General features: G+C 40.5%; 1 protein-coding gene and 1 long non-coding RNA gene across 6 annotated transcripts in view; one reads left to right on the plus strand and one right to left on the minus strand.

Annotated features, from left to right (window-relative positions):
* The window catches only part of ec (ubiquitin specific peptidase echinus), a 158,815-nt gene extending 147,002 nt beyond the window's left edge, over positions 1-11,813 (plus strand). For 4 of the 5 annotated variants that reach the window (XM_086836652.1, XM_086836651.1, XM_086836653.1 and 1 more), the window contains 3 exons: positions 4,119-4,412; positions 5,808-5,936; positions 6,009-11,813. In XM_086836652.1, coding sequence (XP_086692778.1) covers positions 4,119-4,412; positions 5,808-5,936; positions 6,009-10,778 — 5,193 coding nt within the window. In that variant the 3' untranslated portion in view covers positions 10,779-11,813. Of the gene's footprint in view, positions 1-2,679; positions 3,259-4,118; positions 4,413-5,807; positions 5,937-6,008 lie in introns of all 5 variants that reach the window. The other variant, XM_086836649.1, reaches the window with a different exon arrangement.
* Positions 11,814-13,473: 1,660 nt separating this feature from the next.
* LOC147643129 (uncharacterized) lies at positions 13,474-14,182 on the minus strand. Its single transcript, XR_015272525.1, has 2 exons — positions 13,908-14,182; positions 13,474-13,842 (listed from the first exon to the last, which is right to left on the minus strand). It is a non-coding gene; the product is annotated as an uncharacterized LOC147643129 (long non-coding RNA).
* Positions 14,183-21,024: the final 6,842 nt, after the last annotated feature.

The raw sequence follows: 21,024 nt of genomic DNA on the forward strand, positions 1-21,024 counted from the left end.
ATAAAATAAAAGTAATAAATAAAACGCTAAAAAGTTGAGTTCCTTTGTATAATTTTAAAATTTATTTGAGACTCTCTGATCTTGTTTTTTTAATATTTAATCACAGTTTATTTATATCAAATAAAAAATGTTTAATTTCTTAACTTTATTAGCTTTGTTTTGTTTATTTTGAGTAACTTACTTCTTATTAAATTTACTTAAAGTATATAACACTTAATATTCAAGGTTTTGTGTTGTTTATTTTCCAAGGAACTCACAGCTTGAAAACGGGGAACCCTTTCCCTCTTACTTGCACCTTTCTCTGTTCCCTCGAAAAATTCGAAACAGTTGACAAGTGTTAATTGTTCCCAATTCCCAATTTGTTTGTTTATTTTCATTTGTTCAGTTAAAAGCTTTAAAATATATATGAAAAGAAACAGGAAAATGAAAGATGCGGGATTGCCTTTAAAGATAGCTTCTTCAATTCAGAACGGGAAAATATAATGACTTTTAAATATATTTATAATGAAACATTAAAGTTTATAGGATAATAAATATATACTTAAAATATATTTGTATATATTATATTATATTTAAAAGCAGTATACTAAACATGAGATATTTAATAAATTGAATATGTTTGTATGCCCTAAAAAATTGCATCTTTTCCTTTGAAGTTTTTAGAAGTACAACATATATTAAATCATAACTAATTAATAATTATAATATAATAGTACTAGTTTACTTATCATATATAAATAGTGCATTTTTCCCCGTGTATCTTTGCATATTTTTATATATTAAAAGCCAAGACAAATGTTCGTGTCACTGCTGTCGATAGCTTTAAGCCAAAAGCCATTGTAATTGGCCAAGATGCAAAATACGGACTACAGAAAACAGAGAACAGTTAATATATAGAATTATAAAGCAATATAAAGAATTATACAAAGAGAAATGAACAAAAGTACAAAAGGCGTTTACAGATCTCAGCCATATGCGACATATGGCGTCATTTCTTGACGTTTTCTGGATCTTTTCCTCACTGGCAAAACCATTAACTTGGGCTTGGGCTGGGGGAGCTGGGAACTGGCTAAATGTGGCTAAATGGATATATGTCTATAATGATATATGGAGATATGGATATATATCGGGATCGGGTTGCCAATCGTGTGGCACTTTATTTTCAAGGCGTCAGCGGTTGTCGGGCAATATTAGGTTCAACTGCACAACTGCACATGCAGTTTGCTTGTTCGCAGTTTGAAAACAGAAACACAGAAACAGAAAATTGAAAACCCGCTGAATTGCCACAATTTGAGTTTGGAGTTCATATTTCTTAAGGCGGATCGAGGAGAACTTCTGGCCTGGTGGACCGGTTTCTTCAACGGCAAAACTTTCGATTGGCCGCAATTGAGGTCGAGATCGGTCGGCCAAAAGCGAAAGTCAAGTCCAGTCGTTAACTCTGGGTGTGTCCAGTGCCCAGAGCCCAGAGACAGAGCCCAGAGACAGAGCCAGACCATGATGCACAAAGCCAAGTGTCGCTGCTGATCAAATAAACTAAAAACCTGTCGCTGCTGTTAGTGATACGCGTGCCCGCCAGAAGTCCGAGTTCAGGCCAAGGCACTGCCAGAAAAAGAGGGTTAATTAAGATATTAACAAATGAGATGGGGTAGGAAGGAAGCTCAGTATTTATCGTATATTTAATATATTATTATTGTATATATTTCATAGATTTTAGTAAAATTTAGAGAGCGGTAGAACCTTGCAAAACAGTTAAGGAATCATTTCCGACCCTATAAATCATATATATTCTTGATCAGCATCACCAGACGAACCTTTCTGGCCGTCTCCGGCAAAAACAAAAATTTTTCAGAAATTTCCCATTTTTCGGAAAAAAAGGAAAGGGGTTACATCATGAAAATTTGCAAAAATCGGGCAAAAATTCACTTTTTAAATGGAGTATGCAGTTTTATTACCCTGCTAAAAATTAATATACAACAGCTTTCCGAATTGAAATTAATGCGTTTTTGACTTAGTTATGAAATTTTTAAAATTTTATTTGTCGAAAAATTTCATATAAAAATATTGTTGATATCGGTACAAAAATGGTAATGGGCCTTCAGTCAAAAGTTTAAAACTAAGTGAAAGAGTCATTTTCGTGCTTATAAATATTAGGTAGTTTTATTAACTTGCTAAAAATAAACATAAACATGCTTTCCGAATTGAAATTAATGCATTTTTGACTTAGTTATGATAAATTTTCTAGTTCCGAAGGAAACCAATTTGGGCTTTCCTTTTATGATTTTATTTCTTGTCTCTTGTAAAAATCCTTGCTGATCTTTTAGCATTCTCTCATATTTTTGACATATGTTTCCCAGACCAATCACTGTTTATTTCTCTCTGTGTAAACCTGGCAACTTCCTCTTTAATTGCTGGGGGTTGCAGTTTTTACTTGGTTGTTTTTCGTTTTTTTTTAACCTTTTTTGTGTACTTTTTGGGGGCTGACGCCGTCGTTTTGTTGGCACTTCCGCTGCTAATTTCTTCGCCTTTTTGGGTTTTTTTTTTCCCTTAGTTCTGTTGGTTTTGTTGAGCTGACTGGGGCAATAATCGATTTGCCACCTTCTTTTCTGTCCAAAAAAAAAAACAAAGAAGTGCTTGCAACTCGAGAGAATTTTATTTTAATTTAAAAACAAACTTCCACAGAGCCATGAAGGGCGACGATAAAAGCTATTAAGAGGATTCCCCCAGGAGAGGAAAGGATTCCACAGAGAGAAGCCGCCAGCAAAGATGATCAAGTTCAGGTACAAGCGGAAGGAGCCCACCAATGTGGTGTCACCCATCAGCACCACCAGCACTAGTGGAGGAGGAGGAGGAGGAGGAGGAGGAGGAGGAGGAGGACCTCTAGGATCAGAGGCTCCTGCCACATCCATGCCCGCCTCTCCACCTGCCGCTGCAGCTGCCTCGCCCAAGGCCATACCCATACCCGGCTGCAGTCCCCTGCATCATCCCCAACTGGGTCACCTGATGATGGCCACCAATGGCAATGGTGGCGGTACTCTGCCCCGCAGCAGTCCCAGGAAGCTAATGATGCCGGACGTGGGATTGGGTGACAAATCTGCCACTCTGACCAGGCAGCAGTCCAAGCCAAAGTCGGTGAGCCATCTGGCCAAGGTATCCAGCAGTTTGGAGTTGGCTGTTTTGGGCTATAACAATGGCAGCATCAACAACCTGGCCAATACGAATGGAAATGCTGAGCGAGATCGTTGCATCAATGCGGTTATTGTAAGTCTTGGAAATATATATAGGGTATACGAAGGGGAGATGATGCGTTAAATGGGATATATATTAAAAATTTACAAGAAGGAATATTAAGGAAAATAAGTTGAAAATCAAGGAAAACTAAAGGAAACATTAATAAAACAAATATATTACTAATTTAGCTAAAGAGTTAAGTAATTTATTAGCATGAATATATATCCTGGGTAAACCTTGGAGTTAGTGGAAAATGAATAGTAATATTTTGTAGGGTTTTCGTTTGTAGTGCATTTATTTAAGTAGTATTATAATTTATTTAATATTAAGTAAGTAAGTATTATGTACTAAATATTATTAAGTTAAGAAGCTTTATACCTCAACTTTATTCATTTATCTTAAGCTAACAATTAGGGTTTTCTTGAAGTATATTTATTTATAATTACAACATTTTAAATAATAAGTAAGTATTATCATGTACTAAATATTATTAAGTTCAAAAGTTCAAAATATTTATTTACTTATCAACAATTAATCTTAAAGGAAGAGCTAATGTAGGGTTAGGAGGGATAGCAACCTTAAAATATATTAAGTATTAAATATTATTAGGTATTTATAATTATGCTACTATAAAGGATTTAGAAAAGGTTATTTAAGCTATAAAGAAAGTCAAATAATTTAAAGCCAAGATAAACGTTTTAGGAAAGACAGTTTAAAAACCCAAATCTAAAGATTTCATTTTCTTGATAAACTAAAACTAAAATACATCCCAACTGTTCCTAGATGATCCTAACTGATCTTTATTCAAACTTATTGACTTGAACTGATCCCAACTGCTCCTAACTAAACCCAAATTAATCCCGAATATTGATTTTCCTTCCCCGAAACAGGAACTCTTCCAGCAGCTGCAGACCAGCTCAGAGCCGGCTCTTTGCCCGGAGCCACTGCGTCGTGCTCTGGCCAGTGGCCCCTTGGCGGGACGCCGCTTTCCCTTGGGCTGCCTGGGCGATGCCGCCGAATGCTTCGAGCTGCTCCTCCATCGCGTCCATTCGCACATCTCGCCGGATGACGGTGACTCCTGCGAGTCCTCGGCCTGCATTGCCCATCGACGCTTCGCCATGCGAGTGATCGAGCAGAGTGTCTGCAAATGTGGAGCCAACTCCGAGCAGCTGCCCTTCACCCAGGTGAGTGTGTGGCAGGGATTCATCCTAAAAAAAATGATTTTAAATGGGTTAAAAATCAAAAGTATTTGGGGGTTTTATTAGACTTGTGATAGGTATTTTTTTGATAAATTAATAAGGTTGGAAATGTGAAAACTCCAGAAGAAATGTGACTTTGAGATGATAATTTGGAACGTCTTGGTGGTACATTAGGGCCATTAAATTAATAGTAGTTTCATCAAATTTTACACAAAATTCTAGATTAATATAAATTGGATGTATATCAAGTTTGGCGAAAATCTTTTGAAAACTGGAATTATATTTTTTCTTAAAATTTTCCGATCGTTCCTATGGCAGCTATATATATGTATATATATAGTCCACCGATTCGCCATGGTCCGACTTATATACTCGTAAAATTATACAGAAGAATAACTCCATAGTTTCATTAAAATAGCTTGATCTTTGTTCCAAAACAAATCTCGCACATCTGTGCTTATGATTCCCAACTAGTTCTCACCTCCCCGGAACGAAGTGCCTGCTGCCGGCCACGTCTCAGATATGTGTTGTGTTACAAAAGTTGCAAGTCATTGTTTACTAGTGTTCAAAGTTAGTTACTGATCATACATACTTACTGGTTATAGATACTTAGTGATCATTGCTATTTACTGCTCCTAGTTAATTACTGATCATAGTTACTTAATGTTCATTGATATAAGTGATCATAATTACATACTGGTCATAGATACTTGCTGTTCAGAGTTACTGAGTAATACTTGCTGCGTAAAAATTGTGAAAAATTGACAAACATTTGAGATTCATTTTAATTTTTTTCATTTTAATCTGAGTATGCAGATTTATTAACGTAATAGATACTGGCATAGAACAGTTGTCCGAAGTCAAATTTGTAATTTTTTAAATGTTAAATCCAATACAGAAAAGTCTTCTCGAAGTTAGCTTCCATTGTTGTTTTTTGTTTTAAATACTGGAATTACTTGTTTTCTCTGCCCTCTCACCCTCTGCTCTCTTATATATTTATGCTTAATTATTTATGCAGCGTGTTGAGCATAGTTTGCAGTTGTTTCTCCCAGTGTAGCAGAACTCGTTTCTGCCCCTTATGAAGCCCGACTTCAGATCCAATCAGAGTTGAGCTTGTGGCCTGGCGTGGGTTCCAGTTTGGCTTGGAACACCTGCACCTGCAGGCTGCACTTGACTTGATCTACGATCTCCCCAGCTAAAGATCTACCAGCTCCAAGAACAGTTAGCCTAAACGGGTTATGGCTAAGACAGACCCTTAAAAGGAGGCCTAAAAACTGACGTCAACACGTGCCAGAGAGGAGGAGGAGTAGTCGTGGGCGCTTCGCTTCCGTCTCTTGACCATATCGGCATTTGGCTAATTGCTTCTGTTTCCCCCCACAGATGGTTCACTACGTCTCCGCCTCGGCATTGACTTCGCAGAAGAGCCTGGCCCTCCAGTCCCACCAGCAGCTGAGCTTTGGCCAACTCCTGCGGGCGGCGGGCAACATGGGCGATATACGTGACTGTCCGGTAAGTGGATACATATACCTCTTCCTTCTTCAGCAGATCCTAATGAGTTTCCCCTTATATATCCCAAAACAGAATACATGTGGAGCCAAAATTGGCATCTGTCGGGCGCTGCTCAATCGTCCCGATGTGGTATCCATTGGCATTGTTTGGGACTCGGAACGTCCTGCCGCGGATCAGGTTCATGCCGTGCTCAAGGCCGTGGGCACCAGTCTCCGTCTGGGTGATGTCTTCCATCAGGTCAGCGAGCAGAGATGGGCACAACAGACGCAGCACGAGCTGGTGGGGATTGTATCCTACTATGGCAAGCACTACACCACCTTTTTCTTCCACACCAAGCTCAAGGTGTGGGTGTACTTTGACGATGCCAATGTCAAGGAGGTGGGTCCCAGCTGGGAGGGTGTGGTGGACAAGTGCAGTCGAGGACGCTATCAGCCACTGCTCCTGCTCTACGCCGTGCCCCAGCAGCCTTCGTCGTCATCGATCACCGGAGGAGGTCTGGAGGGAATGCCTGCCACCACATTACCCACACCAGTGGCTCCCACCAGTGCCTCTGTGGTGCGTCGGGCGGTGACTCCCAGTCCGGAGAAGCCCTGTCTGGGCAACACGAGGCGTGCCATCACGCCAACCCCACTGCGAACGCCGGCCACTAATGATTACCAGAATCTGAGTGTCATCCAGAAGAACATCTTCCCAGGATCCGATGAGACGGATGCCTACATCAGTCGCAAAACCGTGGAACATGTCCTGAGTGCGCAGTACCAGAACCTGAGTGTGATTCAGGACAAGATCGGGACACAGGGACAGATGGCAGTAGGAGCACAAGGACCAGGATCAGGACCAGGACAGGCAGTACAGTCCGGAGCCCTGGACAAGGATGGCGGCTTCCTCAGTCGCAAACCCATCGAGGCGGTGCTCAGTGCCCAGCTGGCACGTCGCCAGCATCTTCAACTGCAGCGTAGCCACAGTGCCGAGTCGAGTTCTGGCCATGGGAGCCATGGTTCCTCCTCCACCACCTCGTCCAATGGCAGCTCACCGCCCAGCGATGGCCTCACCATGCCCGAGCATCTCAATCAGCCGCGGCGCAGGGATTCGGGCAACTGGTCCGGGGATAGGAACAGCGCCAGCTCCGCCAGCTCCACGACCCTGGATAATCCCTACCTGTATATGGTGGCCAAGCGGGGTGGTGTGGCTGCCGTACCGCAGAGTCCCACACGTCATGGCCTGCCCTATGATCCAGGCTATGATTCCTTCTCGCTAAGCTCCACGGACTCGTATCCACCGAAGCATACGCTAAGGGATCCTCAGCTGGCCAAGATACCAGAGGCAGCCATGGGTATGCCGGCACATGCAGGACATCCAGGCCTTGGAGGACTTGCCGCACACAATGGACACGGACTGGCCTTGTCCGGGGATTGCGAGAAGCTGTGTCACGAGGCCGATCAGCTGCTGGAGAAGTCGCGGCTGGTGGAGGAGTCTCACGATCTGGAAACCGCTTTGGTTCTTTGCAATGCCGCCGCCGGACGGGCACGGGCTGCCATGGATGCACCATACAGTAATCCGCACACCATGACCTTTGCCCGTATGAAGCACAACACGTGCGTGATGCGAGCCAGGAGCCTGCATCGTCGCATCCTGGTGGAGAAGGGTGCCGAAACGGAGGCCATGCCAGAGCTGAAGCATATGCGGGAGGGCAGTACCAGTAGCGTGAAGCATGTGCGCCAGAACAGCAAGGATCGCACGCTGGACAAGGAGCAGGTGCAGCAGCAGCAGCAGCAACAGCAGCAGCAGCAGCAGCATCTGCAGCAGCAGCAGCAGCAGCAACAGTTCCAGCAGCTGCAGCAGCAAATCCCCGCCAGCATCGAGATCTATGCCACGCTGCCCAAGCGGAAGAGTCCGCTCAAGGCTCTGGCCGCCGCCTCCGCATGCGATGACAATGCCATTGAGTACGAGCAGGAGCGGGAGAAGGTCAGCGAGAAGGACAAGGAGAAGCAGGGAACACCCGGCAAGCCAGAGCGCGAGAGTCGGTCACTGTTTGGACGCCGGGACAAGGACAAGGACAAGGACAAGGAGAAGGAGAAGCGAAGCCGGAGCGAGGATCGCAACAAGCTCACCCGTGAGTTCTCGCTCACCGAGACACTGCTGGTCAATGCCAAGGACACGCTGAAGAAGCACAAGGAGGACAAGGACGAGAAGAAGGAGAAGGACAAGAGCGGCAAGAAGCAGCACAAGATCCGGCGCAAGCTTCTAATGGGTGGCCTCATACGCCGCAAGAATCGCTCCATGCCGGACCTCACCGAGGCGGATCTCACCGAGGCCACGCACCATCCCCACGCACATTCCCATCATCATCCGCATTATCCGGCCATGGCCACCGCCGGCTCCCAGCTCCTCCTGGGCAGCTCCGTGGACGACAGCGCCGTGGGTCTGGGCAAGCACAGCCATGGCCTGGCCCATTCGGCCGCCATGAGTGGCTACATCTCCGAGGGACACTTTGACTATCCCACGGGAGGTAATGGCGGAGGAGGAGCTGCTGGCCAGGCGGGAGCCGGTGCGAATCCGAATCCCAATCTGGAGCGCAGCAAGCTGATGCGCAAGAGCTTCCACGGTAGCGGCCGTCAGCTGACCATGGTGCCCAAGGTGGCTCCGCCGCCGCCCATGCGCACCAGCTCCACGCTGACCCCCCAGCAGCAGCAGCAGCAGCAGCAGCAGCAGCAGCAGTTCCACCACGAGGCCAACCTCTCCAACCTGTCCGCCATGAGCTCCAACACTTCGATTAGCGAGGATTCCTGCCAGACGATCATCACCACCTGTGCCCAGGTTCATTCCGAGCAGAGTCCCCTCAAGGATCAGCTGCAGATGCTGGGCCAGGACCTGCCCCTGCCACCGCCAATGGAACTGCCCCCATATCCCAGTCCGCCGCACTCTGCCTGCCATTCGCGGCAGGCCAGTGAGGATTTTCCGCCGCCACCGCCACCAGAACTGGATTTGGAGCCACTCAACCAGCAGCTTTGCCAGCTGCAGGCATTGGAGGCGGCCAGCAAGCAGCAGCGTCAGCAGTTGGACTCCCTGGAGGGCACCACCAGCATCCTGGCCCAGCTGCAGCAGCGCCAGCATCTGCTCAAGCTGCGCAAGGAGCAGCAACAGCAGCAGCCGAACGGTGGCCATCCCGCGGATGCCACCTGGCTGAAGGAGCTGCAGGCGAAGCAGGCCAGCGATCTGAGGGCCATGCAGCGCAAACTGGAGGCCTCCTCGCCGTCCAGTGTCCGGGATCTGGCGCATCGATTCGAGCAGACGCAGATCCGGTCGTATGCCTCCCAGGAGTTGCTCTCACAGCCGGCGGCCCAGCTGCGCACGCAGATGAATGGCCTGCCCAGCGCCAAGCTGGATGTGGATGAAGTAGACTCGAGGCCCAGCCTAGGACTCCACCAGCAACACCAGCAACAGCAGCAACACCAGCAACAGCAGCAGCAACAGCTGCAGCAGCAGCAGTTGGTGTTGCCCAAGCCCAAGTACGAGATGAGCCAGTCCCAGATCGCAGAGGAAATCCGCGAAGTGGAGCTGCTCAACACGATGGTGCAGCAGAGTCTGCAGCAGAATCAGCCACCCAAGCGGGTCAAGAAGAAGAGTGTGTCCTTCTGCGACCAGGTGATCCTCGTGGCCACCGCCGGCAATGAGGAGGACGATGACTTCATACCGAATCCCATCTTGGAGCGGGTCCTACGCACCGCCCAGCATCCCAACGAGAAAGTGAGCGGCGTCACAGCCCAAATGATCCAGCAGCAGCAGCAGAACATGCTTCGGCTGCAGACAGAGGCACAACCCAGACAGCAGCAGCAGTTGCAGCAGCCACAGTTGCAGCAGCAACCATCACCCATGCTGGGCAGGCCAGCAGCTGCAGCTCCACCCAATGCGGATATGCAGCGCTATGTCCAGAGGATACAGCACCACCAGGAGTTGATTCGCCAGCAGCAGCAACAGAAGCAACAGCAGCAGCAGCAGCAGCAGCAACATCAGATGCAGCAGCAACAGCAGATGCAGCAGCAACATCGCACCAGCATGAACGGCCTGGCCAGCCAGCAGGTGCAGCACCTACAGCAGCAGCAGCCAATGGATAGCCAGTACACCAGCATGCCCAGACCCCTGCACCACAACCAGATGCTGGCCCAGAGCTACTCCGTGCAGCTGCAGAAGCACCAGCAACTCCAGCAGCAGCAGCAGCAGCAACAGCAGCAGCAGTCGCCCCAACTGAGCCTGGGCTACTTTAGCAATGGCTCTGTGGCAATCTCGGAGCAAGTGCCCCTGCCCTCACCCTACCAGCGTGTGCCACTGCCCCATGGCTACCCAGCAGCAGCTGGCGGTCCAGGACTTGCTCCAGGACCTGCTGCCGGTGCCGGCCCGGCAACCGGACCCTATTTCCCACTGCCCAATGTCCAACAGCACCAGCAGCAGCAGCAGCAGCAACTTCTGCAGCAGCAACAACTGTTGGCAGGGAAACCGGCCGCCAAGAAGGTGAGCTTTGAGCCAGGGACCAAGGGCGAAGCCGACTGCCTGCCACCGCCACCGCCCCCGCCTCAGACCAAACTAGCCCTGCAGAATGGTCTGCCCGAGGCAGCAGCAGGAGCAGCATCAGCAGCATCATCGCTTAATGGTGTTGCTCCAGCTCCAGGATCAGCGCCAGCATCCATCACTGCCATACCCACCCGCGTCTACAACAATGCCATTGTGAAGGCCTCGGCCAAGGCCGTCGAGTGCAATCTGTGCCGGAAGCGGCATGTGATTGCGCCGGCGGTGTACTGCACCAACTGCGAGTACTACCTGCAGATGCTCAATCAGCGGAGGTGATGATCAGGATCAGGATCAGGATCAGGATCAGGATCTGGATCAGGATCAGGATCAGGATCAGGATCACGATCTGCAGATGCCTCGATCTAGTGCAACTTTCTAGCCGTACATGGAACCCGTTAATCTCAAGCAACGCAATGCTGCCACAAGGATGTACATAGCCAGGATAACTTAGCCCGTAAGCCCGTAAGGAGGAGCAGAAGGAGCAGCAACTGCCGCCAGGATAATTGGATAGCGAGAGAGTGGGGAACACAGTCCTTCTATGGTCCCACATGAGAAGTGCCCGCTGTGCCAACCCATCCACCAAACCAGCCATCATAATCCACACCCATCCAAGCATCTCGGTCCCCAAGCATATTCCCAATCATTCCCAACAAAAACACGGATATACTTGCAAGGACACTAACATACACCCATTGAGGCATTCCTGGCCAGCAGTTCGCTTCCCACTAACCCTAAGTGTTTTTTTTACTGGAGATTTGAAATCTCCGAGAGCTTTTTTTTTTTTGGGGCTAATTTTGGAGCCACGAAAGCCCCGAAACTGGAACGATTTTTAATCACACTTTTTTTGTGTAGTAATAGTATATCCTTTTTTTCTAAGAATCTCAGTCGCTGAGCTTCCTTGTGCGGGTTGTTGTCCAACGACACTCGCATTCCATTTTTTTACTATTTTTTTTATACAGTATATATAATTATACAAGTTTTTTTTATACGATCATTAATAATCAGCTATAGCATTTATATTTTTTTTTTGCATATTGACCAATATTATGTACTTAATTAAGCTTAACTACTTGCATTTAAACAAATCCGTGTATTTATAGTGTTTATTCGTACTCGTACATACATACATTCATACTTATTATACAGTTATGCATATATATATAAATATATATTTTTATAATGATTTTTTTTAAAACATTTCTCCTTGCAGAATACGAGTGACGATGAAAAGAGATGTCAAGCATCCACAAAAAATGATAAAGGATTACGTTTTTTCTTTAAATAAATAATAAAAAAGTACAATTAAATAAATGTGTTTTGCTTTTTCAATGCCAATATGTGGTGATTTTCTGTGATTCCTTTCCATGATATACAAGGACTATAACCAAAAATAATCTGGTTCAAGAACCCAATACGACAAATTATTCATAGAATATACACATTTGTGTATACATTTTGATTTGTCGAAAATTTTCATATAAAAATATTGTTAATATCTCCGGTAGAAATAAAATTTTTTTCGAAAATATCCCATTTTCCATCGTTAAAATTGTCAAAATTTGACAAAAAAAAATTTAATTTTTTAACATTTTAAACTGAGTATGCAGATTTGTTAACCTATAGAAAACAAATATAGAACCGTTTTCCGAATTCAAATTGAAGCATTTTTGGCAGAGTTATGAGCTATTTAAATTTTGAGTTGTACAGTGTTGTTGTTGTAAAAGGTTCTTATTGTTTTTGTTGTTGTTGTCGTCGTTTTTGTTTTTGTTGTTGTTGTTGTTGTTGTTGTTGTTGTTGTTGTTATTGTTGTTGTTGTTGTTGTTGTTGTTGTTGTTGTAATGTGGGTTGTTGTTGTTGTTGTACATACTGTGTAAAACGTGCGGTTGTGTGTTGCAAAGCCAAGCCTTCGATGTGCTCGATTTCGCTTAAAATTCAACCTGAAATACCAGGCGAACAGAAGCCAGCAGCAAGCAAATTTAATTTTCTGCAAAATCATTTATCACCCCAAAAGCATGCTACACTGCACCCTAGAAGTATGCTGCACTTTTTTTTCAATTGCATACTTCTGCATATTTTTGGCATTGCATACTTCTAGGGTGCGGTGTAGCATGCTTTTAGGGTGAAAAATGATTTTGCAGAAAATTAAATTTGCTTGCTGCTGCCTTCTGTTCGCCTGGTATTTCAGGTCGAATTTTAAGTGACACCGAGCACATCGAAGGCTTGGCTTGGCAACACACAACCGCACGATTTCACAGTATGTACAACACACAACCGCACGATTTGCACAGTATGTACAACAACAACAACAACCCACATTACAACAACAACAACAACAACAACAACAACAACAACAACAACAACAACAACAACAACAACAACAACAACAACAACAACAACAACAACAACAACAACAACAACAACAACAACAACAACAACAACAACAACAACAACAACAACAACAACAACAACAACAACAACAACAACAACAAAAACGAGAAAAAAAAACAGAATGACGACAACAACAACAAAAACAATAACGTCCTTTCACAACAACAACCCTGTACAACTCAAAATTTAAATAGCTCATAACTCAGCCAAAAATGCATTAATTTGAATTCGGAAAACGGTTCTATGTTAGTTTTTATTAGGTTATTCAATCTGCATACTCATTTTTTTTTTAATTTTTACAATTTTAACTTCTAACTGAAATAATAATGCACTGCAAGCCCAACAACAACAATATTAAATGGATTTGCATCGAAATCGGGTGTGCTCATTTTTCACTACTTTTGAAATAGGTGAGACCATATCATAAATAACAGCGTTATCGTCATCGAAATTTATTGATTTACTTACGTGGCAGCAACTGATCGACAATTCAAATTCAAATTTTTCGTTCTTTTAGTTCTTCAAATAATGTATGACCCAGAACCTTCCCTGCCCCCCATCCCCATGAAAACTAAGAAAAGACTAATTTTTCAAGGTTCTTTATTTATTTCTGCTTTTAATGAATAAGAGAAAAAAAAGGTTGACAAAAATCAGTCGAGGAGGCGTGTGTCTTAATACTATAGAGACTGTGGCTGTGACTTGGACTGCTAATTTGATTGAAGCCCCTAGACAGGACTGTCTGAGGTCGTCTCCAGCGGTTCCGGTTCGGTCTTAGTGGCACCATCTTCCAGCTGGCCTGGTTGCTGGTCCTGCTCCTGGTCCTCCTCCTCCTGATCCAAAGCCAAAGAAGGGCAGACTGAAGGGACCGCCGGGCGCCAGAGGCTGGTATGTGTAGGTGCGGAAGTAGGTGAGCGGGATCTATTGTAGCACTTGGCCACCGCCGGGGGATTTCCTATGGAATAACAGAGTTGTAGAGTTTATTGCTGGATTCCGAACCTATCTGATTCTAACACTTACGTCGTTGTCTTGGGCCACCAGAAGGCATTGGCGAGCTCGGAGGTAGCCAGGATAGCTGTGATCTGAAAAGGATAGAAGGTGATTCACATGAGTTTTGTACAGAATTAAGTATCTTATGGATAATTATAATTTTTGCGTTTTTGGCTTAGTTATGAGATTTTTAAAATTTGATTTGTCGAAAAATTTCAAATAAAAATATTCTTAATATCGGTACAAAAATGGTAATGGGCCTTCAGTCAGAAGCTTAAAAGAAAGTGAAGGAGTCATTTCCGACCCTATAAATCATATATATTCTTGATCAGCATCTACAGGGCTTTCTTTCTAGTTTTATCCGGCCGAAAAAAAATTTTTCCGAAATTTCCCATTTTTCGGAAAAAAAGGAAAGGGGTTACATCATGAAAATCTGCAAAAATCGGGCAAAAATTCACTTTTTAAATGGAGTATGCAGTTTTATTAACCTGCTAAAAATTAATATATGTCCGCTTTCCGAATTAAAATTAATGCATTTTTCGCTTAGTTATGAGATTTTTAAAATTTGATTTGTCGAAAAATTTCAAATAAAAATATTGTTTAATATCGGTACAAAAATGGTAATGGGCCTTCAGTCAGAAGCTTAAAAGAAAGTGAAGGAGTCATTTCCGACCCTATAAATCATATATATTCTTGATCAGCATCTACAGGGCTTTCTTTCTAGTTTTATCCGGCCGAAAAAAAATTTTTCCGAAATTTCCCATTTTTCGGAAAAAAAGGAAAGGGGTTACATCATGAAAATCTGCAAAAATCGGGCAAAAATTCACTTTTTAAATGGAGTATGCAGTTTTATTACCCTGCTAAAAATTATCATACTGCCGCTTTCCGAATTGAAATTAATGCGTTTTTGGCTTAGTTATGAGATTTTTAAAATTTGATTTGTCGAAAAATTTCATATAAAAATATTGTTAATATCGGTACAAAAATGGTAATGGGCCTTCAGTCAGAAGCTTAAAAGAAAGTGAAGGAGTCATTTCCGACCCTATAAATCATATATATTCTTGATCAGCATCTACAGGGCTTTCTTTCTAGTTTTATCCGGCCGAAAAAAAATTTTTCCGAAATTTCCCATTTTTCGGAAAAAAAGGAAAGGGGTTACATCATGAAAATCTGCAAAAATCGGGCAAAAATTCACTTTTTAAATGGAGTATGCAGTTTTATTACCCTGCTAAAAATTATCATACTGCCGCTTTCCGAATTGAAATTAATGCGTTTTTGGCTTACTTATGAGACTTTTAAAATTTGATTTGTCGAAAAATTTCAAATAAAAATATTGTTAATATCGGTACAAAAATGGTAATGGGCCTTCAGTCAGAAGCTTAAAAGAAAGTGAAGGAGTCATTTCCGACCCTATAAATCATATATATTCTTGATCAGCATATACAGGGCTTTCTTTCTAGCTTTATCCGGCCGAATAAAAATTTTTCCGAAATTTCCCATTTTTCGGAAAAAAAGGAAAGGGGTTACATCATGAAAATCTGCAAAAATCGGGCAAAAATTCACTTTTTAAATGGAGTATGCAGTTTTATTACCCTGCTAAAAATTATCATACTGCCGCTTTCCGAATTGAAATTAATGCGTTTTTGGCTTAGTTATGAGATTTTTAAAATTTGATTTGTCGAAAAATTTCATATAAAAATATTGTTAATATCGGTACAAAAATGGTAATGGGCCTTCAGTCAGAAGCTTAAAAGAAAGTGAAGGAGTCATTTCCGACCCTATAAATCATATATATTATTGATCAGCATCTACAGGGCTTTCTTTCTAGCTTTATCCAGCCGAAAATAAAATTTTCCGAAATTTCCCATTTTTCGGAAAAAAAGGAAAGGGGTTACATCATGAAAATCTGCAAAAATCGGGCAAAAATTCACTTTTTAAATGGAGTATGCAGTTTTATTACCCTGCTAAAAATTATCATACTGCCGCTTTCCGAATTGAAATTATTGCGTTTTTGGCTTAGTTATGAGATTTTTAAAATTTGATTTGTCGAAAAATTTCATATAAAAATATTCTTAATATCGGTACAAAAATGGTAATGGGCCTTCAGTCAGAAGCTTAAAAGAAAGTGAAGGAGTTATTTCCGACCATATAAATCATATATATTCTTGATCAGCATCTACAGGGCTTTCTTTCTAGCTTTATCTGGCCGAAAAAAAATTTTTTTCAGAAATTTCCCATTTTTCCGAAAAAAGGAAAGGGGTTACATCATGAAAATTTGCAAAAATCGGCAAAAAATACACGTTTTAAATAGAGTATGCAGTTTTATTAACCTGCTAAAAATTTGCATACTGCCGCTTTCCGAATTGAAATTAATGCGTTTTTGGCTTAGTTATGAGATTTTTAAAATTTGATTTGTCGAAAAATTTCATATAAAAATATTGTTAATATCGGTACAAAAATGGTAATGGGCCTTCAGTCAGAAGCTTAAAAGAAAGTGAAGGAGTCATTTCCGACCCTATAAATCATATATATTCTTGATCAGCATCAACAGGCGAATCTTTTAAGCAATCTCCGGCCGAAAAAAATTTTTTCCGAAATTTCCCATTTTTCGGAACAAAAGGAAAGGGGTTACATCATGAAAATCTGCAAAAATCGGGCAAAAATTCACTTTTTAAATGGAGTATGCCGTTTTATTACCCTGCTAAAAATTATCATACTGCCGCTTTCCGAATTGAAATTAATGCGTTTTTGGCTTAGTTATGAGATTTTTAAAATTTGATTTGTCGAAAAATTTCATATAAAAATATTCTTAATATCGGTACAAAAATGGTAATGGGCCTTCAGTCAGAAGCTTAAAAGAAAGTGAAGGAGTTATTTCCGACCATATAAATCATATATATTCTTGATCAGCATCTACAGGGCTTTCTTTCTAGCTTTATCTGGCCGAAAAAAAATTTTTTTCAGAAATTTCCCATTTTTCCGAAAAAAGGAAAGGGGTTACATCATGAAAATTTGCAAAAATCGGCAAAAAATACACGTTTTAAATAGAGTATGCAGTTTTATTAACCTGCTAAAAATTTGCATACTGCCGCTTTCCGAATTGAAATTAATGCGTTTTTGGCTTAGTTATGAGATTTTTAAAATTTGATTTGTCGAAAAATTTCAAATAAAAATATTGTTAATATCGGTACAAAAATGGTAATGGGCCTTCAGTCAGAAGCTTAAAAGAAAGTGAAGGAGTCATTTCCGACCCTATAAATCATATATATTCTTGATCAGCATCTACAGGGCTTTCTTTCTAGTTTTATCCGGCCGAAAAAAAATTTTTCCGAAATTTCCCATTTTTCGGAAAAAAAGGAAAGGGGTTACATCATGAAAATCTGCAAAAATCGGGCAAAAATTCACTTTTTAAATGGAGTATGCAGTTTTATTAACCTGCTAAAAATTAATATATGTCCGCTTTCCGAATTAAAATTAATGCATTTTTCGCTTAGTTATGAGATTTTTAAAATTTGATTTGTCGAAAAATTTCAAATAAAAATATTGTTTAATATCGGTACAAAAATGGTAATGGGCCTTCAGTCAGAAGCTTAAAAGAAAGTGAAGGAGTCATTTCCGACCCTATAAATCATATATATTCTTGATCAGCATCTACAGGGCTTTCTTTCTAGTTTTATCCGGCCGAAAAAAAATTTTTCCGAAATTTCCCATTTTTCGGAAAAAAAGGAAAGGGGTTACATCATGAAAATCTGCAAAAATCGGGCAAAAATTCACTTTTTAAATGGAGTATGCAGTTTTATTAACCTGCTAAAAATTAATATATGTCCGCTTTCCGAATTAAAATTAATGCATTTTTCGCTTAGTTATGAGATTTTTAAAATTTGATTTGTCGAAAAATTTCAAATAAAAATATTGTTTAATATCGGTACAAAAATGGTAATGGGCCTTCAGTCAGAAGCTTAAAAGAAAGTGAAGGAGTCATTTCCGACCCTATAAATCATATATATTCTTGATCAGCATCTACAGGGCTTTCTTTCTAGTTTTATCCGGCCGAAAAAAAATTTTTCCGAAATTTCCCATTTTTCGGAAAAAAAGGAAAGGGGTTACATCATGAAAATCTGCAAAAATCGGGCAAAAATTCACTTTTTAAATGGAGTATGCAGTTTTATTAACCTGCTAAAAATTAATATATGTCCGCTTTCCGAATTAAAATTAATGCATTTTTCGCTTAGTTATGAGATTTTTAAAATTTGATTTGTCGAAAAATTTCAAATAAAAATATTGTTTAATATCGGTACAAAAATGGTAATGGGCCTTCAGTCAGAAGCTTAAAAGAAAGTGAAGGAGTCATTTCCGACCCTATAAATCATATATATTCTTGATCAGCATCTACAGGGCTTTCTTTCTAGTTTTATCCGGCCGAAAAAAAATTTTTCCGAAATTTCCCATTTTTCGGAAAAAAAGGAAAGGGGTTACATCATGAAAATCTGCAAAAATCGGGCAAAAATTCACTTTTTAAATGGAGTATGCAGTTTTATTAACCTGCTAAAAATTAATATATGTCCGCTTTCCGAATTAAAATTAATGCATTTTTCGCTTAGTTATGAGATTTTTAAAATTTGATTTGTCGAAAAATTTCATATAAAAATATTGTTAATATCGGTACAAAAATGGTAATGGGCCTTCAGTCAGAAGCTTAAAAGAAAGTGAAGGAGTCATTTCCGACCCTATAAATCATATATATTCTTGATCAGCATCTACAGGGCTTTCTTTCTAGTTTTATCCGGCCGAAAAAAATTTTTTCCGAAATTTCCCATTTTTCGGAACAAAAGGAAAGGGGTTACATCATGAAAATCTGCAAAAATCGGGCAAAAATTCACTTTTTAAATGGAGTATGCCGTTTTATTACCCTGCTAAAAATTATCATACTGCCGCTTTCCGAATTGAAATTAATGCGTTTTTGGCTTAGTTATGAGATTTTTAAAATTTGATTTGTCGAAAAATTTCATATAAAAATATTCTTAATATCGGTACAAAAATGGTAATGGGCCTTCAGTCAGAAGCTTAAAAGAAAGTGAAGGAGTTATTTCCGACCATATAAATCATATATATTCTTGATCAGCATCTACAGGGCTTTCTTTCTAGCTTTATCTGGCCGAAAAAAAATTTTTTTCAGAAATTTCCCATTTTTCCGAAAAAAGGAAAGGGGTTACATCATGAAAATTTGCAAAAATCGGCAAAAAATACACGTTTTAAATAGAGTATGCAGTTTTATTAACCTGCTAAAAATTTGCATACTGCCGCTTTCCGAATTGAAATTAATGCGTTTTTGGCTTAGTTATGAGATTTTTAAAATTTGATTTGTCGAAAAATTTCATATAAAAATATTGTTAATATCGGTACAAAAATGGTAATGGGCCTTCAGTCAGAAGCTTAAAAGAAAGTGAAGGAGTCATTTCCGACCCTATAAATCATATATATTCTTGATCAGCATCTACAGGGCTTTCTTTCTAGTTTTATCCGGCCGAAAAAAAATTTTTCCGAAATTTCCCATTTTTCGGAAAAAAAGGAAAGGGGTTACATCATGAAAATCTGCAAAAATCGGGCAAAAATTCACTTTTTAAATGGAGTATGCAGTTTTATTAACCTGCTAAAAATTAATATATGTCCGCTTTCCGAATTAAAATTAATGCATTTTTCGCTTAGTTATGAGATTTTTAAAATTTGATTTGTCGAAAAATTTCAAATAAAAATATTGTTTAATATCGGTACAAAAATGGTAATGGGCCTTCAGTCAGAAGCTTAAAAGAAAGTGAAGGAGTCATTTCCGACCCTATAAATCATATATATTCTTGATCAGCATCTACAGGGCTTTCTTTCTAGTTTTATCCGGCCGAAAAAAAATTTTTCCGAAATTTCCCATTTTTCGGAAAAAAAGGAAAGGGGTTACATCATGAAAATCTGCAAAAATCGGGCAAAAATTCACTTTTTAAATGGAGTATGCAGTTTTATTAACCTGCTAAAAATTAATATATGTCCGCTTTCCGAATTAAAATTAATGCATTTTTCGCTTAGTTATGAGATTTTTAAAATTTGATTTGTCGAAAAATTTCAAATAAAAATATTGTTTAATATCGGTACAAAAATGGTAATGGGCCTTCAGTCAGAAGCTTAAAAGAAAGTGAAGGAGTCATTTCCGACCCTATAAATCATATATATTCTTGATCAGCATCTACAGGGCTTTCTTTCTAGTTTTATCCGGCCGAAAAAAAATTTTTCCGAAATTTCCCATTTTTCGGAAAAAAAGGAAAGGGGTTACATCATGAAAATCTGCAAAAATCGGGCAAAAATTCACTTTTTAAATGGAGTATGCAGTTTTATTAACCTGCTAAAAATTAATATATGTCCGCTTTCCGAATTAAAATTAATGCATTTTTCGCTTAGTTATGAGATTTTTAAAATTTGATTTGTCGAAAAATTTCAAATAAAAATATTGTTTAATATCGGTACAAAAATGGTAATGGGCCTTCAGTCAGAAGCTTAAAAGAAAGTGAAGGAGTCATTTCCGACCCTATAAATCATATATATTCTTGATCAGCATCTACAGGGCTTTCTTTCTAGTTTTATCCGGCCGAAAAAAAATTTTTCCGAAATTTCCCATTTTTCGGAAAAAAAGGAAAGGGGTTACATCATGAAAATCTGCAAAAATCGGGCAAAAATTCACTTTTTAAATGGAGTATGCAGTTTTATTAACCTGCTAAAAATTAATATATGTCCGCTTTCCGAATTAAAATTAATGCATTTTTCGCTTAGTTATGAGATTTTTAAAATTTGATTTGTCGAAAAATTTCATATAAAAATATTGTTAATATCGGTACAAAAATGGTAATGGGCCTTCAGTCAGAAGCTTAAAAGAAAGTGAAGGAGTCATTTCCGACCCTATAAATCATATATATTCTTGATCAGCATCTACAGGGCTTTCTTTCTAGTTTTATCCGGCCGAAAAAAAATTTTTCCGAAATTTCCCATTTTTCGGAAAAAAAGGAAAGGGGTTACATCATGAAAATCTGCAAAAATCGGGCAAAAATTCACTTTTTAAATGGAGTATGCAGTTTTATTACCCTGCTAAAAATTATCATACTGCCGC

Source organism: Drosophila serrata, unplaced genomic scaffold, assembly GCF_035046125.1.
Source record: "Drosophila serrata isolate PLE 108 unplaced genomic scaffold, ASM3504612v1 contig_292, whole genome shotgun sequence".
NCBI classification, from domain to species: domain Eukaryota; kingdom Metazoa; phylum Arthropoda; class Insecta; order Diptera; family Drosophilidae; genus Drosophila; species Drosophila serrata.